The 27,980-nt window shown below is 39.9% G+C and overlaps 1 protein-coding gene across 2 annotated transcripts in view; it reads right to left on the bottom strand.

The window, feature by feature from the left end:
• SGCG (sarcoglycan gamma) overlaps positions 1–26,069 on the bottom strand; it is a 32,392-nt gene extending 6,323 nt beyond the window's left edge. Inside the window, exons 1-7 of one of the 2 annotated variants that reach the window (XM_055426390.2) lie at positions 25,932–26,019; positions 23,237–23,716; positions 17,624–17,818; positions 14,851–14,952; positions 13,208–13,295; positions 5,521–5,640; positions 4,172–4,244 (exon numbers count right to left, since the gene is read on the bottom strand). In XM_055426390.2, the coding sequence (XP_055282365.1) occupies positions 4,172–4,244; positions 5,521–5,640; positions 13,208–13,295; positions 14,851–14,952; positions 17,624–17,818 (578 nt within the window). In that variant the 5' untranslated portion in view covers positions 23,237–23,716; positions 25,932–26,019. Of the gene's footprint in view, positions 1–4,171; positions 4,245–5,520; positions 5,641–13,207; positions 13,296–14,850; positions 14,953–17,623; positions 17,819–23,236; positions 23,717–25,931 lie in introns of both variants that reach the window. The other variant, XM_055426389.2, reaches the window with a different exon arrangement.
• Positions 26,070–27,980: the final 1,911 nt, after the last annotated feature.

Below are 27,980 nucleotides of genomic sequence, written 5' to 3'. Positions count from 1 at the left end.
TGTGGAACCAGCATCTATAAAGACTCTGGCACATAAACACACTTTACACATTTTTGCTGAATTAAAAAAAAAAAGATTGAATTATATCATGCATGAATGAGAAGTAGCTTTAAAATGGTATGTTACAGTTCATACTTCTCTTGAGGATGACCTTGCCCTAAGAAATGTAAATCTAGCTTAAATACAAGTCAATTATATATTTTTCTTAAAGAAAATAACTGTTACTCTTTCATAACTACCATTTGAGCAAATACCAAAATTTAAATTGTGACATTTAAACATGTATATTTCAGAGGTCTTTTTATAAATGATCTTCATGATCTTAACCCAACAACATCCACAAAGTTTTCATAGGTCAGTTAAGATATTCCAGAATCGATCTCATTTTACTCAGGCCAGCAGTAGTAATGCTACTGGACACAGACATAAAAAGGGAAAGACAGGTGACAGCACGAACTCACAGAAGACAATACAACTCTCATGCACTCAGTCAGCAGAGTCTGGTGGTAAATCAGGGAGTACATCACTGAAGGGTTCCCCTGGGTAGCGGAAGATGGGAACAGAGCGTACACTGGCTTTGGAGCCAGAGCTAAGTTGAGTCATAAGCTGGCTGCCTTTTATCCTTTGTATCTTAGAATGTGCTCCTACCTTGAGCTCAGTGTTCTCTTTTGTAAAATGGGGATTGAGTTGATGCTTTTCAGGTCGAACTGACGAGGAAATGAGATAAATTATGTAATGGTACAGACACATTTCCTGGCAGTGGCAGGCATTTGAAACCTGTTAGTTCATGTCTTCCATCCAAACCCCATTCCTCAAGCAATTCCTTATAATTTCATTATGTTCTCAATCACTCTGGTTAACACAGGTTATGGAATGCTCCCTTAGTGTCACGTTTTAGAAAGCCAGAGAATACTCTTCTGCCATTTCTTTTTCAAGAAAGGCCTGCTGTAGAAGTCAGAAAATTTATTTCCTAATAGGAAAAATGTAAGACGAATTGTTTAATTATGAGGCCTATACTTTTAAAACAGTGACGTTCATTGCAAAGAGTGGTTTGGCAGCTGTACAATTTATATTATTTTTAATAACAAAATTTTTCTCATGGCATTATTTTTTTAAAGATATTGAATCATGTTTCTTCCCTACAAAAATAAAATGTTCTTCTTCCCTAACTATAGTAATTCTATAATATTGATCTCATGGTCCTTTATCAAAGTCAATGAAACTGTTACAATTTAATTATAGTCAAAATCTAATTTTATGCTGCAAATGTTCTCTAAGTGGGTAAGATGAATTGAACTCTCATTTGCTTTAGATTAATGTTTAATTAGAGATTAACATTAAGAGAAATGCCAAATTTCTTAACTCCAATTCCATTTGGTATGAATATCTAGTTGATATAATAATGATAATAAAAATGATTATTTGTATTCCTCTTTTAGTTTACAAAACATTTTAAACTTCATAGCTTATTAAATCTTCCCCAGAATACTCTGAGATGTACAATACTACCAATGTTTTATGAGAAAATATAGCCTCAAAGGGTTAGTTTGGCCAAGGTCACCAGGCTTGTTTGTAAAGCTGGGGTTCCTACTGTACATTATTCCCCTATTATACATAATATATTAGAATATGCTAGTTGACCTGAATATTTTTCAAGTTAAAATTCTAAATGTGAGTTTAAGTGACACTGTAGACTTGAAGACACCTATTTTTAAAACTATTGTTTGTTTTTGTTATAAAGTACAAATATACTATTGGAATAAACAGTTACAGCAGTAAAGGACATTCAGTAGCCAGTGATACAGTGAAATACACACAGGCATACAGAGGCTCTGTGTAAAGAATAAACACATATGGAACGAGGTGATTTTATGTATTTTGAAATTATGTAGATATATACCAAAGGTTGAGGATATTATGCCAGTCACAAAAGGACATATACTGTACGATTCCACTTAAACAAGGTGCCGAGAGTCCTCAGATTCATAGACACAGAGGGCAGGGTGGTGGCGTGCAGGGTCTGGGGAAAGGGACAGGAGTTGCAGGGTCTGGGGAAGGGGACGGGAGTTAGTGTTTAAGGGGCATGGAATTTCAGTTTTGCAAGATGTAAAGAATTCTGGCGACTGGAAGTAGGGATGGTTGACAACAATAAGCCTACCATAGGCTTTTGAACTGTATGTTTAAAAGTGGTTAAGAAGGTAAAATTTATGTGTATTTTGTCACAGTTGAAAGAAGATATATCAAAGGTTTCCAATTTCTTTGCATATATGGATTCATCATGTTCTCGGTTTTGTAATGCTCTTGTCTCTACTCAGTGCACATATTTAAAAAATATAAAGCAAACTGAAATTTCTGAAAATGCCTCTTGGACATTTTAAGCCCATATAGGATACAATTCTCTTTCACTAAAAGGTGCAATTGTTTTACCTCAGCTGATGATTTTCAGGGAAGAACGATGGGTTGGTGAGCTGACGCATGAGGACAAGGAGACGTCCATGAGTGTCCAAGGCAAGGAGGGGCACCCCAGTCAGGTGGGACAACGTGCGTGAGAGTGTGGAGCTTGGGGCTGGCAGCTGCTCCGTCTCAGGACGAGTGAGGAGGGAGGCGCCCAGGGTGCCAGTCTAGGGAGCCCCATGGAGACTAGGTCACAGGCCAAGTGCCCCGGGAGCATTCTGACATGGCTGACATGGAGTCAATGAAGCATTTTTAAATAGCTGCATTTACGCCCCTACTTTAATAGCAACGCTATTCACAGTAACCAGAAACTGTGGAAACAACCCCAATGTCTATCGACAGGTGAATGGATAAAGATGATGTGGTATATTTACACACACACACACACACACAATGGAATATTATGCAGTTACACAAAAGAGTGAAATAATGCTGTATGCAGCTATATGGATGGACCTAGAGATTATCCTGCTGCTGCTGCTGCTGCTGCTGCTAAGTCACTTCAGTCGTGTCCGACTCTGTGTGATTCCATAGACGGCAGCCCATCAGGCTCCCCCGTCCCTGGGATTCTCCAAGCAAGAACACTGGAGTGGGTTGCCATTTCCTTCTCCAATGTGTGAAAGTGAAAAGTGAAAGTGAAGTTGCTCAGTCATGTCTGACTCGTAGCGACCCCATGGACTGCAGCCTACCAGGCTCCTTTGTCCATGGGATTTTCCAGGCAAGAGTACTGGAGTGGCTTGCCATTGCCTTCTCCGAGAGATTATCCTACTCTCTAGTATATATTCTAGTCAAAGACAAATGCCATAGGATATCACTTATGTGTGCTGTGGGCTCAGTCACGTCCGAGTCATTGTGACCCTTTGTACTGTAGACCGCCAGGCTCCTCTGTCCATGGGATTTTTCAAGCAATAGTCTAGAATATTGGAGTGGGTTGCCATGTCATCCTCCAAGGGATCTTCCCCACCCAGGGATCAAACCTGCATCTCCCGTGTCTCCTGCATTTCAAGCAGATTCTTTACCTGCTGAGCGAGCCATCGATGATGCCACTTGCATGTGGAATCTAAAATATGACATAATGAACTCATCTACAAAACAGAAACAGACCCACAGACATGGGAACAGACCTGTGGTTGTCAAGGGGAAGAGTGGTGATGGAGGGAGAGAAGGACTGGGAGTTTGGGGTTAACGGATGCAAACTGCTATATACAGGATGGATAAACAGTAAGGTCTTACTGTAGAGCACAGGGAACTATATTCAATATCCTGTGGTAAACCATAACAGAAAGTAAAAAACAAAACTTTTAATTATGTGAAGTATAAATATGTTCTGAACTATACATTTAAAAATGGTTACAATGATAAATTTTATATGTGTATTTTTACCACAATGAAAAAAAAGCTAGGAAAAAAATAAATAAAATAGTGGCATTTAGCCAAGTCTCTGAGGTTTCCTGGAGGAAGAACTAGTCTATCAGAACAGTGCAGGCTGCCCTGGGACAGGGCAGTGCTGGTCACGAGGCCTGCGTCTCAGAGATGGGAGGATGGGACACGCACAAGGACATTCACCCTCCTCTGGATTCTGTCAGAAATGACCTGTCATGGGTGGAAGGTCATCAGAATAAGGACACCTTAAGGAATAAGGAACCACCTGGTAGTATCTGCTGAAGTGTTACTCCAGCACATAACCAGTTTGTTTACATCTGATCAAAATGCTTACCTGAGGTCCTGGAGTGGGTCGGGTCTTACGAGGGGTGTCTCCACAGAATGTTCAAAAAGAGCCCCTTCAGGCCCTAAACACAAACCAAAGGGGCAGCATTCTTATAAAAGTAAACAATGGCCAACAAATCAAGCCTTTATACTGCATATTACGGGACATGTTGACTTTGCATAGACGTTTGAGTTGTGGGATAAAATAGGCATAACAGGTTTCCTACTTTTCCAAGAACACCGTGATTTCACTAGGTTCCTATAAACAAAATATGATTTTTAAAGCAGTTGTAAATACCCAGGTTTGTTTTAACTTTTTATTTTGTATCGGGGTATAGGCAATGAATAATCTTGTGGTAGTTTCATGTGGACAGAAAAGGGACTCAGCCTTACATATACACGTATTCATTCTCCCCCAAACTCCGGTCCCATCCACATGACATTGAACAGAGTTCCCTGGGCTATACAGTAGGTCCTTGTTGGTTATCCATTTAAAATATAGCAGTGTGTACATGTTCATCTCAAACTCCCTAACTATCCTTTTCCCCCATCCTTCTCCTCCCCTAGCAACCATAAACTCATTCTCTAAGTCTGTGAGTCTCTTTCTGTTTTGTAAGTAAGTTCATTTGTGTCATTTCTGTTTAGATTACACATATAAGGGATGTCATATGATATTTCTTCTCAGTCTTACTTTATTCAGTATAACACTCTTTAGGTCCACCCATGTTGCTGCAAATGGCATTATTTCATTCTTTTTAATGGTTGAGTTATATTCCATTTTATATACACACCTCATCTTTATCCATTCCTCTGTTGATGGACACTTAGGTTGCTTCCATATCGTGGCTATTGCAAACAGTGCTGCAGTGAACACTGGTGTGTACGTATCTTTCCTACTCATGCTTATTTTAAAAACCAGAAAGCAACTGTTTAGTCACTAAGTCCTGTCCGATTCTTTTGTGACGCCATGGACTATAGTCAGCCAGGCTCCTCTGTCCATGGGATTTCCCAGGCAAGAATACTAGAGTGGGTTGCCATTTCCTTCTCCAAGGGATTTTCCTGACTCAGGGATTGAACCCAAGTCCTGCATTGGCAGGCTTGTTCTCTACCACTGAGCCACCTGTGAAGCCCCCTAGTTAATAATACTGTATGGTATATTTGAAAGTTGCTAAGATAGTGCATCTTAAAAGTTCTCATAACAAGAAAATAAATTTGTAAGTATGTGTGATGATGGACATAAACTAGACTTAGTGTGGATCATTTCACGATATGTACGAATACTGAATCACCATATTGTATACCAGAAACTAATGTTGTTTGTCAATTATTCCTTAATCAAAAATAAAGAGCTATACCTACCAGTTACTCGAAGTTTATCTGTACCAACCATGACTTTCTCTTCATCCACAGTGAACAGTGGCTTGCCATCCTTGGAGTGGATCTGAAACTGCTGACTCTGGACCTCTACCATTTTGGGACCTAAAGAATTAATTAAAGCAGCTTATTATAAAGTGTTTACTCTATGCAGTGTTACAAACTTTACTTTTATATGTGCTGTCACCCTGTAGTACCAAATCACTAAACATTTAGGATTTGTCACCAATAGTTTTTTTTTCTTAATTCTATGATTAAATTTTAAGTCCTAACCCTAAATCTTATTAAAATTAATTTAGGTCACATGTGTGTTAGTATATATCAAATATATGTACGAATGAATTATTTAAAAATTAATTTTTTCCAGTTTTTAAAACTTGCCAAAAATAATATAATTCTTTTATGCAGATTACTTAAATTGCTATTCTTTTGCATATCAACAACTGAGGAGTTTGTTTTCTGAAATGTGAGATTTGTGAAAGACCATCTCAGTGACCAAAGTTAACCCAGGCAATGTCACTTGGATTCTCGCCTCTGCCCTACCCGTCACCTCCTACTCCTTGGAGAAAACAGACATCACCATGGAAAAACACCCTCCAACTTCTGCCCTTCCCCTTCATCCCAGACATTTCTGTCTCCTCCACGTCTTCTATTTCAGGGACAAGGCATCACTTTGTCCTCCAAGCTGACTCCTTTCTCATAAACGTTAGACCCATGGCTGACCCAGCAGATGTTTGTTTCATGGGTGCTTCTAGTGCCAGGCGTTGGTGATGCTGTACCTTTGGTGGGTGAGATCCTGTTCAGTCTCCCTCACTGGTGCACTTGGGTATACATCATTCTATGTCTCCTAATTTCTCTGTGCTTCTTGTTCTTCCAACCCTGCACCTTAACCCAGCATGAAAGACTAATGCTGGATTAATCTCTCTAGAACACAGCATTCAGCATTTGTTCACATGTTCCTGAATTCTTTTGTTGGCTCTATAGTCTTATCTAGAAAAGTAAGTTTACTGTCAAATGGATACTTAAAGCTTTTGTGTATGTGTCCCTGTGTCCCTCACAGTATTCATTCAAGTTGAGGTGGACCTGCTAGAAATTAAATAGAAGTTTTTCAATTAATACGTTAATCAGTTTTGGATATTGTCACAATACATATTCTGATTTGCACCTCAAAACCCTCCACACGCATGCTTCATCTAAATATGTGTGTGTGTGTGTATGCGTATGTTATAAAGTGGAAGTCATTTTTTTTCCCCTCTGTTTTATCTCTGTTCTCTTTAGGAAGGCTCACTTTATTTTTGTTAGTTGCCTGCATTTTTGCTCTTCTTAGCTTCCCCCCAAACTCAGTTACCCTGTGATTCAGTGTCACTATTTATCTCTTCTGGGTCACTGATATATCTGATGTATTTATCATATACACATTGATCTGCATTAAGTGATGAATTTGAAGTTATTTGAGCTTAAACTCAAGATGAAAAAACCGGAGTAATTCATCCAGTAAGAGCTCACTGTTTAGCTCCCTGGAGGTTCATATAACAATTTGAGGGAAATTTATTAAGTAAAAGGGCTCAACTAAATGATATATTTTTTTTCTGTAACCATTACTTCATATATATTGTTAAACTACTCAACAAATGAGTTTAGCTGCATAGTTTTCACGAATAACAGACCCAAGTAAACCCTCAAATCAAACAAAATGCAGGAGAGTGAGCCTCTTCCATTCCATACAAATTTCTTGTATGTTTTTTATGTTCAAAGTTCTGTGCTAAGAATTGAATATGTATGAATGAGTGAGATGCAGATGGAATTCACAGTCCACTGAGGACAACAGCATGTAAGCCCCGGGCAATGTGATAAGTGCCATGAGACGAACATGGACAGTGTCCAGTGAGAACTCAACAAGGAATAACTGTCCCTCCTGGGGGGGGTCGTGGGTAATGTCTCAGGGGGAGAATGTCTGAGCTGACCTGGAAGCATCAGTGTTTCCCTGATGAGGGGAGAATGAGACCTTCCAGGTAGAGGGGCTACCCCAGCAAAGGCACAGAGGTGAATAAAATTCCATCTTCATTTAATAAAAAATATAGTCACTGAAACACGTTTAGTGTTTAACCATGTTTAAACATGTTTTCCACCTCAAAAGAAACTGTTCTCCACGTGACAACAAGCCCGCCATAGGAATAAATCACCTCTTAAAATAACTGAGTTTATAACTAAATCTTCTAACTTTTATTAATAGTCTACTAGATTTTATAATCTTGCTGGGTGTGCATTAGAGGTGAACACATCACCCTCATTTGTAGCCAGGTCCTTTAAGAAACAAAACTCAAATACTTTCTTCATGATAAAGAAAAAGCTATTTGGTAAAATAAAGTTTCTAATGAAAGGCTTTGGTTCAAACAAAGAGGGAAATAAATAAAAGATAAAGGAAGTAAATAAAGGCAGGTTTTATGGTCTGATGAACTCAGTTTGTGAAACTGGCCCAAGGGTTTTTCTTGTAAAAACACAATCAAATTCTTTTTAACTCACAATATACCCCATTAACACTGCCCCGCCCGACTATGCTAGCTTTAACTTAAGAGAGCATCATTTAAAAACAAACATCACAAAGTCCTTTAGGAAGGTTTTATTCTACCACTGCAAATATGGCACCGGACAAATACTGGACTGGAAGTAGAAAACTGCAGTTAAGTTCACTCTACTAATTTTTCAGAGTGATCTTGCATTATTTAGTTCAGCTTTATAAGCCTGGAGTCAATGACCCTTATCTGTGTAGCTTGACTCTAATCTTTAGGCTAGTCTTTTACATCTACATGCATGAGTTCACAGACATAAATAACGAGGAAAGGGCTCCAGTCTTGTTTACAGCAGCACTGTGGATGAACCCCTTGTTTTTAAAAATTTATTTTATTGAAGTAGAGTTGATTTACGATATTGTAACTTCTGCTGTAAAGTGATTCAGTTTTATATATATATACATTTTCATATTCTTTTCCATTACGGTTTATTGTTGGTTTTTGTTGTTTAGTTGCTAAGTCATGTCCGACTTCATGTTGCAACCTCATGGACTGTAGCCCGCCAAGCTCCCCTGTCCTTGGGATTCTCCAGGCAAGAATACTGGAGTGAGTTGCCATTTCCTTCTCCAGGGGATCTTCCCGACCCAGGTATCAAACCCACATCTCCTACATTGGCAGGTGGATTCTTTATCACTGAGCCACCAGGGAAGCCATCCTGGTTTATTACAGGATATTGAATATAGTTCCCTGTGCTATACAGTAGAAGCTTGCTGTTCATGCATTCTCTAGGTAATAATTTGCATTTGCTAACCCCAACCACCCAATCCATCTCTCTTCCCCGTCCCCTCCCCCATGGCAACCACAATCTGTTCTCTATGTCTGTGAGCCTGTTTTTGTTTCATAGATAGGTTCACTTGTGTCATATTCTATTTTTTTAGGTTCAAAATATAAGTGATATCATATGGTATTTGCCTTCCTCTTTGGGACTTACTTCACTTTAGTATGAGAACCTCTAGGTTCATTCATGTTGCTACAGATGGTATTATTTTGTTCTTTTCCATGGCTGAATAAATAGTATTCCACTGTGTATATATGCCACATCTTCTTTATCCATTCATCCATTGATGGACACTTATGTTGTTTCCATGTTTTGACTGTTGTGAATAATGCTGCTAACCCCTTGATTTTTATTCCTGACTTTCTTTTTTTTTTTTTACTGTTAATGACAAAATTTGTTTATTTGCTTGATCTTAGAAACTCTTTTCTATAAATTTTTAAGAACTAGCAGTATTTTTTTTTCTTCACTTTTTTTTTTTTATTGGAGGCTAATTACATTAATATATTGGTTGGTTTTGCCATGCATTGACACGAATCTGCCCCGGGTGTACATGTGTTCCCCCTCTTGAACCCCCCTCCCACCTCCCTCCTCCCCAGATCCTCCTTCCAGGTCATCCCCGTGCACCAGCCCCAAGCATCCTGTATCATGTGTCGAACCTGGACTGGTGATTCATTTCACATATGATAATATACATGCTTCAATGCCATTCTCCCAAATTATCCCACCTTCACCCTCTCCCACAGAGTCCCAAAGACTGTTCTATACACCTATGTTTTTTTTTCAGTCTCGTATACAGGGTTAAGGTTACCATCTTTCTAAATTCCATATATATGCGTTAGTATACTGTATTGGTGTTTTTCTTTCTGGCTTACTTCACTCTGTATAATAGGCTCCAACTTCATCCACCTCATTAGAACTGATTCAAATGAATTCTTTTTGATGGCTGAAAAATACTCCATTGTGTATATGTACCAAAGCTTTCTTATCCATTCATCTGCAGATGGACATCTAGGTTGCTTCCATGTCCTTGCTATTATAAACAGTGCAGCAATGAACATTTGAGTACATGTGTTTCTTTCAATTCTGGTTTCCTCGGTGTGTACGCCCAGGAGTGCAATTGCTGGATCATATGGCAGTTCTATTTCCAGTTTTTTGAGGAATCTCCACACTGTTCTCCATAGTGGCTGTACTAGTTTGCATTCCCACCACAGTATAAGAGGGTTCCCTTCTCTCCACACCCTCTCCAGCATTTATTGCATGTAGACTTTTGGATAGCAGCCATTCTGACTGGTGTGAAATGGTATCTCATTGTGGTTTTGATTTGCATTTCTCTGATTATGAGGGATGTTGAGCATTTTTTCATTAGTTTGTTAGCCATCTTTATGTCTTCTTTGGAGAAATGTCTGTTTATTTCTTTGGCCCATTTTTTGATTGGGTCATTTATTTTTCTGGAATTGAGCTGCAGGAGCTGCTTGTATATTTTGGAGATTAATTCTTTGTCAGTTGTTTCATTTGCTATTATTTTCTCCCATTCTGAAGGCTGTCTTTTCACCTTGCTTATAGTTTCCTTTGCTGTGCAGAAGCTTTTGATTTTAATTAGGTCTCATTTGTTTATTTTTGCTTTTATTTCCAATATTCTGGGAGGTGGGTCTTGGAGGATCCTGCTGTGATTTATGTCGGAGAGTGTTTTGCCTATGTTCTCCTCTAGAAGTTTTATAGTTTCTGGTCTTACATTTAGCTCTCTAATCCATTTTGAGTTTATTTTGGTGTATGGTGTTAGGGAGTGTTCTAGTTTCATTCTTTTACAAGTGGCTGACCAGTTTTCCCAGCACCACTTGTTAAAGAGACTGTCTTTTCTCCATTTTATATTCTTGCCTCCTTTGTCAAAGATAAGATGTCCATAGGTGTGTGGATTTATCTCTGGGCTTTCTATTTTGTTCCATTGATCTATATTTCTGTCTTTATGCCAGTACCATACTGTCTTGATGACTGTGGCTTTGTAGTAGAGCCTGAAGTCCGGCAGGTTGATTCCCCCAGTTCCATTCTTCTTCCTCAAGATTGCTTTGGCTATTCGAGGTTTTTTGTATTTCCATACAAATTGTGAGATTATTTGTTCTAGTTCTGTTAAAAAAATCGTTGGTTGCTTGATAGGGATTGCATTGAATGTATACATTACTTTGGGTAGTATACTCATTTTCACAATACTTATTCTTCCAATCCATGAACATGGTATATTTCTCCATCTATTAATATCCTCTTTGATTACTTTCACCAGTGTTTTATAGTTTTCTATGTACAAGTCTTTTGTTTCCTTAGGTCGATTCATTCTTAAGTATTTAATTCTTTTCGTTGCAACAGTGAATGGAATGCTGCTGCTGCTGCTGTTGCTGCTAAGTCACTTCAGTCATGTCCGACTCTGTGTGACCCCACAGACGGAAGCCCACCAGGCTCCCCCGTCCCTGGGATTCTCCAGGCAAGAACACTGGAGTGGGTTTCCATTTCCTTCTCCAATGTGTGAAAGTGAAAAGTGAAAGTGAAGTCGCTCAGTCGTGTCCAACCCTTAATTTCCTGACTTTCTTTGTTGAAGTTCTCTCCTCTTTTTTGGCTGTTAAATTTTGAATATGCTTCCTACCCATGATCCTCTCCATGACCCCAAATTCCTCATGGTGTAGCTCAGACTTATACCCGAACCCCTGTGCACTTTGGAGCACCCTAGACAGGCCATCTTATCCCATTCCATCTCCTGGAACTCTCTCCCAGCTGGTTTTTCAGCCCATCCCATACTACACAATCTTTGATTCACTCCGCTATTCATTCATTCAATAAGGATTTATTGAAAACACCTACTAAGTATATGAGTGGCCTGAATTAAGGACTGTGATAATGACTGAATAGAGTAACCTAACTATAATATTTGAGTATTACATAATCAAGTTATTATATATGTACATTCTTTGGAATATTATGTGACCATTAAAATAATGCCATTGAAACAGCATATTAAAAAGCAGAGACATTACTTTGCCAACAAAGGTCCGTCTAGTCAAGGCTATGGTTTTTCCTGTGGTCATGTATGGATGTGAGAGTTGGACTCTAAAGAAAGCTGAGCCCCGAAGAATTGATGCTTTTGAACTGTGGTGTTGGAGAAGATTCTTGAGAGAGTCCCTTAGACTGCAAGGAGATCCAACCAGTCCATCCTAAAGGAAATCAGTCCTGAATATTCATTGGAAGGACTGATGCTGAAGCTGAAACTCCAATACTTTGGCCACCTGGTGCGAAGAGCTGACTCATTTGAAAAGACCTTGATGTTGGGACAGATTGAAAGCGGGAGGAGAAGGGATGACAGAGGATGAGATGGTTGGATGGCATCACCGACTCTGATGGACATGAGTTTGAGTAAACTCTGGGAGTTGGTGATGGACAGGGAGGCCTGGCGTGCTGCAGTCCATGGGGTCACAGAGAGTCGGACACGACTGAGCGACTGAACTGAACTGATACATGTATATGTATAACTGAGTCATATATATGTATACATGTATACATATGTAGTACAAATATATATTCCTTTCACCATCTGTTTGCTCTTTGGTTATTTCTTCCATTGATATTTATTCTTTCTATTCCTTTTGCTATCTGTGCAAGATTCCATGGGACCTTGCTTCCATGTGACCATATTCTCTGATCTTATTTGTTGATCAGATGGGTGTACATGGTTCACACAAGGGCAGTTGGTTGGACAGAGTGATTGGGCCAATTAGAGTACTTTGTTGTGAGTTCAGAATTGAAGACACTGAAGACTAAGTTGGCTGGTATTGAGAACTATAGTCAACCAAAGGAGGGACCAGAGAGTCCTGTAGAGTTAGGACTGGTGTAATCACAGTACCCAGGTGAAAATCATGGGCAAATACACACGGAAAGGAAGGAAATACGGTGGAGACAAGGATGGGGAGACAGAGAGAGAGGAGGAATACTTTGACTTTCAGCCCCAGGTCTTTTTTTCCTTGAGCGCAACTACTTTGTTTTCTTTTCTCTGTCTCTGCAAGATTATTTTGTATCCTGCAATAATACTGTGCTTCTTGTACTACCTTAAATGGTCCTCTATTTCTTGGAATCAAAATAACTTCAATTAAAATACTTCAGACTGTCCTCCCACCAGGTGAACGACTCTCTATGGTTAACACAGCATGATATTTAGAAAACTCATACTCTGATTGCTCATAAATAACTCTGAATCCGTTAGAAGAAAAAACCAAATATATCCATTTGGCACAACTGTTCGTGGACCACACACACACTCAAAGCACTCTGATGAAGCTGAACTTACCCACTTTTAACCTGCCTGTGACTTCTCCTTCCGTGTTGCGTGCATTCATGGTCACATTCTGTGTAGACTGCAGAAGCAGAGATGAGTCCTAAAAATGGATTCACACAGTGAGCCAAATGTATACTATCTAAAATGACTATACCTTTGCATTTGTATATAAATTGAGGATTTATAGAAAATAATTTTTCCAATATCACAGATCCTGTGAGCCTATAAACTGTGGCTAAATATTTTTAAACTTGGATTATATTATGTGAATGGGGTAAATGCATTAAATTATTTCCCCACAAAATATAATAACCTCGTGGGTTTACAGAGTCCATGTACATTTTATAATACACCAGGTCCACTCTCAAAGTGAAGATATGAAACAATCAAATTTTAATCAGTGTGTGTTTGGTCTTTTCAAAAAAATTAAAATTTCATTTCTCACAGTTTATGTCCAGGATATGATATATTTTAAAAGATAAATCAGAGAATGGTTAGCTCTTCTATAATAAAGACCATATTACTTATTTTCAAAACACAAAAGCCTTCTCACAATTTCAAGAGCTTTTAAAATCTGTTGGATGCCTACGCTTTTAGAGCTCTTTGTTGGAAGATAAAGTGGCTTTATGAGCATGTAAGTGGGGTCATAGTCTGAATTGGGGCTTTGTTTCTCAGAAGATTGCTGGCTCTTAAATAAACAGTTTTCTTCAAAAGGAATGCAGTAATTTGGCTGTTGGGTTCAGGTGGGTTTATGTCACTCAGAGGGAACCAAATATCTTCCAGAGTTATGGAGGAATGATGCAATTTTTTTTTTTTTTTTTTTTCAGAAAGAAAGAAGTTTTAGGAGTGCTTTGGATGTCTGGCTGGTTAGAAATTCTCCAGCTTGCTTTGTGGAAGCACATGGGTTTATCAGCGTCTCACCTTTTATCCAATGGTGTGAGCTTACTACTTGTGTTTGCTTTGTTATGAAATAACTAGCATGATAATAAAAGCGAACAATTCACTGAAGATTTTGACCATCCATCCTCTTGTTTACCTCCACACTTTGGAGGAGGTAGTTTTATTCCTCATCTACAGATGAGGAAATTGAGTTCAAAGAGATTAAATGACAGTTCTCCCAAAGTCACAGCCAGCAAGTGACAGTTCCATGATGGAGCCCAGCCTTCAGATGTCAATGTCCAGGCTCTTGTTTTTTTTTTTTTTTTCTTTTTATCATTCTTCCTGAAAGGGAGGACATAGCCGCAGTCAGGGCTGCGAGGCCCGCCCCCGGGCATGGACACAGTCAGCTGTCCGGGGAACCACTCTGCCTGTCTTATGGATGCTTTCCAACTCCCCTCTCCCCACTTTTTTTTTCTGGCTTCTACCTCAGGGGCTGGAAATGCTAATTGCTTTCTCAGCCTGTCTTCTGGGGAGGGAGACCCAAGTGACACAACTCTGGTGAATGAGATGTAAAAAATCTGCTGAGGGTCGGGCTGGGGTTTCTGTGCGAGGTTTTGGGTATGACTCTCTGGTCACTCACTGTGTGCTCAGGCACACACAAGGCACATGGCCAGGGAGCCATGCAGTGTCAGTTCAGACATCCTTTTCATTAGAAAAGCAAACCATTATTTATTTTTCATAAAACAAATTATTTAAATGTGTCCTCATTTTCTTACCACTCTGGAGCGTATTTCTTTGACATACAACGGAAATAAAAACTCAGATTCCCCCTCCAGGCGAAGTCCATCTGCTGTAACATGCAGGTGACCCATGCCTACCTGTTAATAAGAGCAGAGATTCTGTTATTGCTTTCTTTTTCACTTCTTTTATTATCAATTTAAATTACGTATACATTTTCTTAGATTTCCTATTGGCCTTTTTCTGCATTTCTCTTAAGCAACTTTATTTATGACTTTAGTTGTTTTTATTCAGTATTCAGTGTTATATTAAATCTTGTGTAAATACAAAGGACTGTTTAGGAAATGCATGTAAAATTTAAATAATCACTTTACGATAAACAGCCAAGAGCACCAGGTGGGCTCACAGCATAACAATGTTCACGCAAAGTCTGTGGGATTAATCGACACATATTTCTAAGAAAATACACATTATTCTTTCAGGACACACTGACTGCCAACCACACTGTGGGATCACACAGTGGCCTGGAGAACGCATGGCCCCTGGTACCCAGGGGCTGTTACAGTCTTCTGTCTCCAGCACTTATGGGGCTGGAGGTGGGGGGCGGGTGGGTGTGTCTCCCTTTCAGGCCTTTCCAGGGTCTTCCTGCTCATCCCTCCACCTCCCACATAGCGAGGGTCTTTCTGAAGCCAGACAGGACCCTGTAGTCAGGAGGTGCCCCTGACAGACCCTGGGGTTTAAACCTGAAGAGTTCAACCTTCATTCAGTCTCCAAAAAATGTTCATTGCTGCATCTTTTCTCACTGTGACTATCTTGTAAAGTAAAAACATTCTGCATTAAATGAATTTTTTTCAAAAAGGACACAAAATATTATTAAAGCATATAAAATTACCCAGCTATCTTGAGAACATGAGGGTGCCTAAAACAGACTCCGAATTCCTTATAATGACTGATTTTTAGGTTACTAAATTATTCATTAAAATCCCAAAGAATGGTGATGACAAAGAATGCTCAAACTACAGCACAATTGCACTCATCTCACACGCTAGCAAAGTAATGCTCAAAATTTTCCAAGCCAGGCTTCAACAGTACATAAATCATGAACTTTCAGATGTTCAAGCTGAATTTAGAAAAGGTAGAGGAACCAGAGATCAAATTGCCAACATCTGTTGAATCATCGAAAAAGCAAGAAAGTTCCAGAAAAACATCTACTTCTGCTTATTGACTATGCCAAAGCCTTTGACTGTGTGGATCACAACAAACTATGGAAAATTCTGAAAGAAATGGGAATACCAAACCACCTGACCTGCCTCCTGAGAAATCTGTATGCAGGTCAGGAAGCAACAGTTAGAACTGGACATGGACTAACTGTTCCAAAAAGGAGTAGGTCAAGGCTGTATATTGTCACCCTGCTTATTTAACTTATATGCAGAGTACATCATGAGGAACACTGGGCTGGAAGAAGCACAAGCTGGAATCAAGATTGCTGGGAGAAATATCAATAACCTCAGATACACAGATGACACCACCCTTATGGCAGAAAATGGAGAAGAACTAAAGAACCTCTTGATGAAAGTAAAAGAGGAGAGTGAAAAAGTTGGCTTAAAACTCAGTATTCAGAAAACTAAGATCATGGCATCCAGTCCCATCACTTCATGGCAGATAGATGGGGAAACAATGGAAACAGTGAGAGACTTAATTTTCTTGTGCTCCAAAATCACTGCAGATGGTGACTGCAGCCATGAAATTAAAAGACGCTTGCTCCTTGGAAGAAAAGTTATGACCAAAGTAGACAGCATATTAAAAAGCAGAGACATTACTTTGCCAACAAATGTTCATCTAGTCAAAGCTATGGTTTTTCCAGTAGTCACGTATGGATGTGAGAGTTGGACTATAAAGAAAACTGAGCACCAAAGAATTGATGCTTTTGAACTGTGGTGTTGGAGAAGATTCTTGAGAGTCCCTTGGACTGCAAGGAGATCCAACCAGTCCATCATAAGGAAATCAGTCCTGAATATTCATTGGAAGGCCTGATGCTGAAGCTGAAACTCCAATACTTTGGCCACCTGATGAGAAGAAGAACGGACTCATTGGAAAAGACCCTGATGCTGGGAAAGATTGAAGGTGGGAGGAGATGGGGATGACAGAGGATGAGATGGCTGGATGGCATCACCAACTTGATGGACATGAGTTTGAGTAAGCTCTGGGAGCTGGTGATGGACTGGAAGGCCTGGCGTGCTGTAGTCCATGGGGTCGCAAAGAATCGGAAATGACTGAGCAATTGAACTGAACTGAATTCAAAAGTTACTAAGTTTGCTGTTAAATACTGAAATGTATACTAGAATTTATTGCATATCAGAATGGGGCTTTTAAAAAATCAATTAAGTTGCATCTAAATGGTAAATATTTATAAATTAGTGAAATTAGAAAAATACAATTTGAAAATTTTTCCCAGTTAATGAATTAAATAATCTTTAAGCAATCATGACACACAATCAACCCCAAACTCAAGATGGCTCCAATTTTCCCACCATGAAAAGATAATGATGGGTGGAAAAACCGCAATGAAAACTCACTGTGAGATCAACACAGTATAATCTGCAGTGAAACTATTAAAAAAGGTTAAGAAAAGGTAAATGCTATATTATTTTAAATGTTATGTTTTTTGTTTTTTTTTTTGCTACTGAGCGCTCTATCCAGACAGGAGACAAACACTAACTGCATGAGAGGAAGCTTCTGTTGATGCAATGGGGATGGACTGACAGCACAAACAGAACGAGAACATGATTATCAGGAAAAATACACACTTACTGGGGAAAACCACATGACTCTAAGAATCCAAATGGTAAGAGCAAAATTCACAAGGAGGATGATGAGCAAAAGAAGGACGAACAAATACAGGCAACGCTTTCTCCAGCCGTAAATGCCAATTTTGTAGACAGCCTGGTTCTCTGGCCGCTCTATGTGGGTGCCCTCCGTGATCGTGGTGTATTGTTCACGCACCATCTGCCACAGGTAGGGGGTGAAGAGGGGGATTGGGGAAAGCGGGGAGGGGTGGGGAAGCAGGAGTGGGGAGAGGGACAAAGGGACAGACAGTCGGACAGAGAGAGAATTTGTCAATATTGACTGACCATTAGTCCAACAAAACATTTTTTTACCCCAATAACAAATCTCCAAAATTAAGTGATTTTTGAAAAGAGCATTAAAGAATACTTTGCAACATGTCATTGTATTTCAGCCACAGTGATAATCTGTCATTCACCATATTAGATATAACAAATTCATTTGAAATCCAGTGATCATATTTCCAGGGTTCCAAGGTGGTTCAGTGGTAAAGAACCCACCTGCCAATGCAGGAGATGAGAGTTCAATCCCTGGCTTGGGATGATCCCCTGGAGAAGGAAATGGCAACTCACTCCAGTACTCTTGCCTGGGAAATCCCATGGACAGAGGAACCTGGTGGCTATGGAGTCCATGGGATCGCAAAAGAGTTGGACACGACTTAGCGACTACAACAACAACAATCACGTTTTCAGGTCTTAATCAATAAACTCAATACATATACAGCTTTCAAAATTCTGCAAGATTAACTTTGAAATTGAAGCATCAACCTACAATAGTCAAGTGATCAAGTTCTTAAAAGATTCAGTGGGAGGAAAATCAAGCTGGTACCGATAAGCCTTGTGAAAAAAATTCCAGTTCCTCAGTTTTATGCCAAACGATTAGGTTACATCCTCCTTCAGCTACTAAATATTACTCAGAATCAAAAATTAGAATTATCTTTACAAGATACCAATCACACCAACATTTGCCTATAATAAAGATCCCAAGTACTGACCTACTTCAAGAAAGATCAAAACATGGATGGGTACAAAGGTTTACAAACATCCATCGTTTTATGTAAATCAGGGTAAGAGTTTTAGTAACAATTTCCATTTTAGGAAGAGATTTTAAAAAGTTGCTCATTCTCCTCTTTACACGCACACACAAAAAGAGCATCAGTTCACTTCAGTTCAGTCGCTCAGTCGTGTCCGACTCTTTGCGATCCCATGAATTGCAGTACGCCAGGCCTCCCTGTCCATCACCAACTCCCGGAGTTCACTCAACCTCATGTCCATCGAGTCAGTGATGCCATCCAGCCATCTCATCCTCTGTCGTCCCCTTCTCCTCCTGCCCACAATCCTTCCCAGCATCAGAGTCTTTTCCAGTGAGTCAACTCTTCGCATGAAGTGGCCAAATTATTGGTGTTTCAGCTTTAGCATCAGTCCTTCCAATGAATATTCAGGACTGATCTCTTTTAGAATGGACTGGTTGGATCTCCTTGAAGTCCAAGGGGCTCTCAAGAGTCTTCTCCAACACCACAGTTCAAAAGCAATCAGCTTTCTTCACAGTCCAACTCTCACATCCATACATGACCACAGGAAAAACCATAGCCTTGACTAGACGGACCTTTGTTGGTAAAGTAATGTCTCTGCTTTTTAATATGCTGTCTAGGTTGGTCATAACTTGCCTTCCAAGGAGTAAGCGTCTTTTAATTTCATGGCTGCAATCAGCATCCACAGTGATTTTGGAGCCCTCCAAAATAAAGTCTGATACTGTTTCCACTGTTTCTCCATCTATTTCCCATGAAGTGATGGGACCAGATGCTATGATCTTAGTTTTCTGAATGTTGAGCTTTAAGCCAACTTTTTCACTCTCTTCTTTCACTTTCATCAAGAGGCTTTTTAGTTCCTCTTCACTTTCTGCCATAAGGGTGATGTCATCTGCATATCTGAGGTTATTGATATTTCTCCCGGTAATCTTGATTCCAGCTTGTGCTTCTTCCAGCCCAGCATTCCTCATGATGTACTCTGCATATAAGTTAAATAAGCAGGGTGACAATATACAGCCATGACGTACTCCTTTTCCTATTTGGAACCAGTTTTGTTTAAATTAAAATTAGAAATTATGATGACTTTTCTGATTGTAAAGGTAGCAAAATGATGAATCAGAACATAAAGTACACTCCTCTGAGATTTTTTTATGCATTTACTTTTAGGAATGTTAAAGATGTCCTTATTTAAAAAGTCATGGTCTAAAATAATTCTTTAAATCTCTTTCCAACTGAACGGGCATTTCCCCCATGTTCAAACTGATTGTATAAAATGGTGCTGTTCATCACCCAGTATTTTCAAACACTGAGGACTGACAATCTGCATTATTCAAAACCCAAGCGGTTATTAACAGTTTCATGAGGGCATTCTTCACTTACTCATCTTTGACCCCTCCAGTCTTTTTTTATGTGAGAAAGTCCATCACCACCCACCTAGGTCTTCAAAGTCTCTGAAGTCATTCTTGCTTTCCCCTTTCCCCTTCAAGCCCCACATCAACCCCACACCAACTCCACCTTCAGCCTAGGTCCTCGGTCTGCCTACTTCCCTCCATTTCCATGGCAACCACTCTGGTGCCAGCCCCTCAAACTCCCTCATCTTCACCGCTGCAAACCTGTCTCCTTCCTCCCCCTCTGGAAGCCTCTCTCGACCCAGCGGCAGGCACGTGAAACAAGTCAGTGCCTGTCACTCTATGATGTCTAATCTTCCCATGTCTTTTAACCATTGAGAATATCCAGGATCCTCCATTGCTCGCCCACCCCACTTCCCAATCCAACATGAGAGCTTTCGCTCACCTCTTTATCTGCTACCACTGCGGCCCACCTACTCGCAAACAGCCCAGCTGAACCCTCAGGTCAGGACTCACTGCTGGGCATCCTCCCCACCTGACACCCTCTGCTGGCCCCCTTTTCACCTTCAGCACCAGTTCCCGTGTCATCTCCTCCAAGAAGTCTTCCCTGGACACACTCAATCCCATCATATCACATCATTCTGTTATATTAATTTCAAAACACATGTCATCTAAATAAGATGGCAAATTCAGACAGTCCATAAAAGATAAGCTCAGAGTCTGAGACTGGATTGCAGGGGTATGGCCAGAGACTCAGAATTCAAAACTATCACATATTTTTTACAGTATTGCCAGAGATCAATAAAAACAGCTGTTTTCTAAGCATGAGTGTATATACACATTCTCGTGCACACACACATGTATGTCTTCCAATTGTTACATATGTCTATTCCTATATAGAGCTTACTATTGCTGGTGCAAACCTATCACAAACCTAGCTTCATCCAACATAATCTTATTATCTGTTTTGGAGGTCACTGTTTGCATCATAACTCACATAATTCCTACATGGTGCCAACATTTAGGAAAACAAAGAGGTTGCCTTGGTAGATGTGACAAAAAGTACATAAATAAGGAAAATTCAACAGTAGATAACTAATGGAAGAAATATTTGCCTTAAAGATAATACAAGGTTAATACCCTTAGAAAGATAAATAAATCAATACAACTTGAGCAAAACCATGCACACACATTAAAGAAACACAAATGGTTGCTACACAGTAAAAGATTCTACTATACCAGGAAGCACAAACACAAATTCCACAGACAGTTTTCAAACAGTAAGGGAAATTTAAAAACTGGTTCTAGCCAACATTGGCATGCATAAGTGATCATATGGATATGTTTGAAAAATGGGCATGAAACTCCTCTGCTGTTGAAAGTGAAAATTAACACCATTCCTCTAGAAGGATATTTGGCACTACGTACCGAGAATCTCAAACAGACAGTAATTTCAATTCTAGAAACTTATTCCAAAGAAACAATCAGGAATGAAAATGAAGATTGATGTTTAAAGGTATCTATTTTATGTTATTTATAATGGTGAGTGACTGGAAAGTAAAGGCTTTCTTAGTGGCTCAGTGGTAAAGAATCTGCTTGCCAATGCAGGAGACACAGGAGACCTGGGTTCGATGATCCCCTGCAAGAGGAAATGGCAACCCACACCAGTATTCTCGCCTGGAGGATCCCATGGACAGAGAAACCCGGTGGGCTATACAGTCTGTGGGGTCACAAAAGAGTCAAGACACAACTAAGCAACTAAACAACAACAAATAATGATAACGTTTAAACATCAGAGTAACTAGTTATTGGATTATCATAACATGACAGAATTAACTGCTTGAAAAGCACGTATCTTGAATATCCTAGAGAAATGCTAAGAGTAGAGTGCTGAATGAAAAACAGAATAGTGAAATATGTATTAAAATATACACCCACAGAAACAGACTATAAACAAATTTTAAAATTGTTAACAATAACATCTCTCTATAGTCTACCTTTTTCATTTAAAACTGCATTTCCCAAATGTCTTTCTGTATTTTTTCAGATTAAAAAATTTGTATATATCTACCTTTTCATATATATATTTCTCTGATAATAGAAAGGTTAACAGAAAATTCACTATACTTGTCCCAACTTTATGACTACATTTAGGATGACCAAGTAATTTAAAAAATAGTTCTGCTTCATCTTTGGTCAAATTGCTGAGCATGACTATAAAATAAAGCAAAGTACACAAACTGTAGTTATCAATTTCATCCAAAGTTACAATCAATACAATTCTCACCATCACAAAGGCCCCTGCTATAAAACACACACATGCACAGAAAGAGTCACAGTTTACAAGATCATAAAACCATTCTCTCTTCTCTGCAACAGAACTGACTTTTAAAATAAAATGGCAAGCTGCCATTTAAAAAAGTTCCTTACAGAAGACAGCAAACCAACAGAATAAATGCCCTTTAACTAGCTAACATTCCTGATCAGGGAAGAAACCTTCATTTAAATAAAAAAGTAACAAGAGGAAAGAAAAACAAAACACTTTTAGCCACTGTCATACAAATGTTGGGTCATAAAACTATGGTTTTTAAAATGCATGTTTGTTTCTTAGTTCAGTTAGAGAGTATTTTAAAGCAGGGCTATGATTATGAAGATAAGCAATTCAAATGTTTTCTCAGTGTTTTGCTCTTGTTTTTATTAAATAAACTCAGAAATCTGAAGCTTTTACCATGTCCTCATGTCATGTTTGACTACAGAGTAATACCAATGTCCAGAAGCTGAAGTTAGCAGAACTAAGGCCAAAATAAGGATGTCCTGTTTTCCGTTTTGTTCACCACTATATAACCAGCACCTACAGGTTTATAGGCTGGACCTTTCCTGCGTTTCACATTTTAGTGACCTCATGCCACTTCATTTTCTACCAGGAATGTCTATCCATAAGTACCTTGTATTTCAACTGTGTATCTCAAAGCCATGCAAAGTTCTACCTTGATAAATGAGTTGGATTTGGGAGGACGATTAGCATCAGAGAAAGGCTGTTTTTACCCTCACTTTTCAACCATATTATCTTAGGTATTTCCCTTTCACTATCATATAACACAGACTGAAATCTAAAGTCACACCTTCTTAGTTCTATGACGTGATGATCAATTCTGTCCACTGATGAACAAAGAGTTGGTCAACTGATCAACTCACGCGACCTACCAGGCTTCTTGAGAGTGTGTTTCTTCAAAGATGCTGCACACGTAAAACTTGCTGAGAATGTTTCAAGTAAGAGTTAAAACAGTCACAAAGGTGAGGATGGGTTTTAGGCACCGTCTCCCCAGCAACAACTTCTTCCTGCTGTTTCTCCCTTGGGGTCTGTTTTCCAGACCTCAGCTGAGGCCATCTTTTGACGTTTTACAGCTCTTCTCTCCACCTCCATGCCCCTTATCCAGTTTCCATGGCAACCAAAGTGACCTCCCTCAAGACTAATTCTAGCCCAGTGACTTCAGGATGAAGCACACATGCCTTGGGCACACACAACCCATAGGAATGCCAGCTCCTTCACCAGCATGCGCAGGACACCAGCTGGACCAAAGTCAATTGGACTCGGACACTGTGAAGGACTCTGGGAGAAGTCTCAAGTCTCCTCCAAGTCTGCAGATCACCAAACACTCCTGCATCTGTTTCCCAGGAAATTTCCTAAGGCACAGTAAGATGTGAAATAAGAAGTGAGCGTGGAGTCTGGAACGGCAAAGACAGTGGGTAAGGAATTCTACAAAGCTCAGCAAACACCAGAGAACCATCTGGTCCTGAAGCAGGTCCAGAAAAGAATAAGGCTAGATGCTCTTGAGGCTGAGAGAGAAAGGAGGCAGCGAGGAAAGAAGGAAGCAGAGGTGGGTTCTGAAGGTTCCTCACTAGGAAACCAAAGCCACGGGGGGCGAGCAGTGCTGGGCTCACTTGAGAAGCAGCAATGTAGAAGAGGGAGCTGGGGGAACCCTTCCCAGGTCCCACAAAATGTGCAAAATTAAACAAAACAGGCACCCATTCATAATTTATAATTGTTATTTGATTTTCACCTTCAATATAGTAGAGCTGGACCACAAAGAAGGCTGAGTGCCAAAGAATTGATGCTTTCAAATTGTGGCGCTGGAAAAGACTCGAGAGTCCCTTGGACTGCAAGGAGATCAAACCAGTCAATCCTAAAGGAAATCAGCCCTGAATATTCATTGGAAGGACTGATGCAGAAGCTGAAGCTCTAATTCTTTAGCCACCTGATGCGAAGAGCTGACTCACTGCAAAAGACCCTGATGCTGGGAAAGATTGAAGGCAGAAGGAAAAGGGGACGACAGAGGATGAGATTGTTGGATGGCATCACCGACTCAATGGACATGAGTTTGAGCAAACTCCGGGAGATGGTGAAGGATAGAGGAGCTTGGCATGCTGCAGTCCATGGGGTCACAGAGTCAGACACGACTTAAGCAACCAGACAACAGTAGGAATTTAGTTTAATGACTACAGTGTTTATTTTTTAAAGGACAACACGGAACAGCTTCATTTGCAGCATTTTAGCTGCAAGTTTAGCCAACATATTCAGGAAACTTGGATGTGTTAGTCTTTGGAATTTGATATTTAAATATAGTGAAACACTGCTTTTCATTTGGCTTTGAAAGAAACCTCAGATAAATTCTAGAACCTCTAAGACTAACAACAACTTGAACCACAAGGTGGTAATTACGCCTCTATGTATCCATCTCTACAAAATGTTTCCAAGAAAACAAGCAAAACATAAACACAGGGAGTTTTGTAGTTCATTTTGCACTAGTGAGTTACTCCATTCTGCTGACAAATTTTCCAGCCAGCCAAGCTATTTTTTCCCTATTATCTTTCTTGATGACTTTCTTTAGAAACTTGTCCTCCAAAGGCCCTATGTTACTTAGGATCCACCAGAAAGAACAGACATTTAACAGGTCAAAGCACAGCACACGTTTATCTCATATTCTACTTATTATACTTTCTGATACATGTTTTGAGCAATAGACTATTTTCTCCAGATTTGGGGAGAGAGACATTTCTCCCTTTTTCCTCCAAGAAGAGTTGGGCAGCTGAAGCTGGCATTTTGCTTCTGTTTTGCTTATTCTCAATGTATCAAACCACCTGGACTTTGGTTCTCATGAATTTTACTCTGTGTTTAAACGTCTTTGACAAAACTAGGACAAAATGTAAAGCAAATGTACTTCTACCACAAAAGTTTAAGAGTAGAATTAGAAGTGAAAGTGTTAGTCACTCAGTCTTGTCTGACTCTTTCTGACCCCATGGACTGTAGCCCACCAGGCTCCTCTGTCCATGGAATTCTCCTGGCAAGAACTCTGGAGTGGGTTGCCATTCCCTTCTCCAGGGAATCTTCCCACCCAGGGATCAAACCCGGGTCTCCTTCATTGCAGGCAGATTCTTTACTGTCTGAGCCACCAGGGAAGCCCAGAATTAGAAATAGGTGATCTGAAAGATTACTCTTTACCTAGATTAACTACAATATAACAACTGAATGCCTGATAATACAAAAATATATCATGGTGTTCTAAAATTAAAACTATTAGAAGGACATAATCATGCTAGAATAATGTAGCATTTTCAGTTCAGTTCAGTTCAGTTGCTCAGTCGTGACCGACTCTCTGCGACCCCATGAATCACAGCACGTAGCATTTTAGTAGTTGGAAAAACTTGAAAGTTGAAGCGTTAATTCCATTTTGTTGATATTTAATAGATAATCATTTTGAGCTAAATGTATTTAACATTTTAAATTTATTTTCCTTTATGTCATCTATGAAGGAAAAATAATCAAGAAGCCTTATACCTATTTGGTCTTTAAGTTGAACATTCTAATTCTGTAAGATCCAAGTTAAAGCCAATTACTTACCATAGATGTTGTCAGAAAGCACAAAGTGAATTAACTGCACTCCTTCAGAGCTTCTGAGACAGGACTTGAGGCTGTCCCAGGAATCGCCCAGTGAGAGGGGAGGGGTCAAGTTTGCCAGGCAGTGGGAGGAAGGCTCCCATTCTGGGTCTGTCTCATGTTTCATTCCCTCCTATTAGCAACAGGCGTATCTAATTTTATTCCCGTGACACAAACAGCTCATACCACACTTAAAATTGTCTGGGCACCAATTCCAGAACACAGCACTAAGTGTGCCAAGGAGAAAAACCTCCTACAAAACCAACAGTTAAACCCTGAATCATGACCCTTGTATGTGATTTTAACTTTCTACAGTGAACTTGACCTTAAATGAGCAGGAAAAGCCTGTGAGACTCATTTCCAGTGGAATCCAATGTCAACAAAAGTCTTATAAAAATCAAATTCACATGCGACTTTGCTAGTATTAAATGTATACTGTTCTGTTTCAAGTAAACTGCAAAGTCTTATGTAACAGTCTTTAAAAATCACTTTCCTTAGAACTATTTTTTGGGGGCTTCCCTTTTTTGGGGGGCTTGTACCTTGTGGTAAAGAATCTGCCTGCAATGCAGGAGACCTGGGTTTGATACCTGCATTGGGAAGATCCCCTGGAGGAGGGAAAGACTACCCACTCCAGTATTTGGACCTGGAGAATTCCATGGACTGTATGGTCCCTGGGATCAAAAAGAGCTGGACACGACTGAGTGACTTTCACTTTTTTTAGACCTTTTTTAAGTGAAAAAACTTTACCATTTGAGAAAACCTTAAATAATGATCATTACAATAAAGAGAAGTCAGACTCAACATGCTAAAATTATGAGTTATTTTCTCAGTAAACTAAAATTATATCTTGTTTAACAAATTACGTGAAAGTACTGGCAAGCCACTCCAGTACTCTTGCCTAGAAAATCCCATGGACGGAGGAGCCTGGTAGGCTGCAGTCCATGGGGTCGCTACGAGTCAGACATGACTGAGCGAGTTCACTTTCACTTTTCACTTTCACACATTGGAGAAGGAAATGGCAACCCACTCCAGTGTTCTTGCCTGGAGAATCCCAGGGATGGGGGAGCCTGGTGGGCTGCCGTCTATGGGTCACACAGAGTCGGACACGACTGAAGTGATTTAGCAGCAGCAGCAGCAACAAGGTGATCTTATGTAGTCTTCAGTCAGTTCAGTTCAGTTCAGTCGCTCAGTCGTGTCCGACTCTCCGCGACCCCATGAATCACAGCACGCCAGGCCTCCCTGTCCATCACCAACTCCCGGAGTTCACTCAAACTCATGTCCATCGAGTCGGTGATGCCATCCAGCCATCTCATTCTCCGTCGTCCCCTTCTCCTCCCGCCCCCAACCTTTCCCAGCATCAGAGTCTTTTCCAGTGAGTCAACTCGTCGCATGAGGTGGCCAAAGTATTGCAGTTTCAGCTTTAGCATCAGTCCCTCCAATGAACATCCAGGATTGATCTCCTCTAGAATGGACTGGTTGGATCTCCTTGCAGTATAAGGGACTCTCAAGAGTCTTCTCCAACACCACAGTTCAAAAGCATCGATTCTTCGGCGATCAGCCTTCTTCACAGTCCAACTCTCACATCCATACATGACCACGGGAAAAACCATTGCCTTGACTAGACGGACCTTGGTTGGCAAAGTAATGTCTCTGCTTTTTAATATACTATCAAGGTTGGTCATAACTTTCCTTCCAAGGAGCAAGCGTCTTTTAATTTCATGGCTGCAATCAGCATCTGCAGTGATTTTGGAGCCCAAAAAAACGAAGTCTGACACTGTTTCCACTGTTTTTCCATCTATTTCCCATGAAGTGACGGGACCAGATGCCATGATCTTTGTTTTCTGAATGTTGAGCTTCAAGCCAACCTTTTCACTCTCCTCTTTCACTTTCATCAAGAGGCTTTTCCTTTCTTTAAAAAGAACAATTAGATCATTCATTTTTTATAAGGTGTAAAGAAAATCTACTGAACTTTTGAATAATCTTAATCTTTTATTCTGCATTATTTTTACAGAG

This window comes from Moschus berezovskii, chromosome 13 (assembly GCF_049115385.1).
Source record: "Moschus berezovskii isolate FMDL1 chromosome 13, NW_MosBer_1.0, whole genome shotgun sequence".
NCBI lineage: Eukaryota > Metazoa > Chordata > Mammalia > Artiodactyla > Moschidae > Moschus > Moschus berezovskii.
This window is presented reverse-complemented; position numbering and strand designations above follow the sequence as displayed.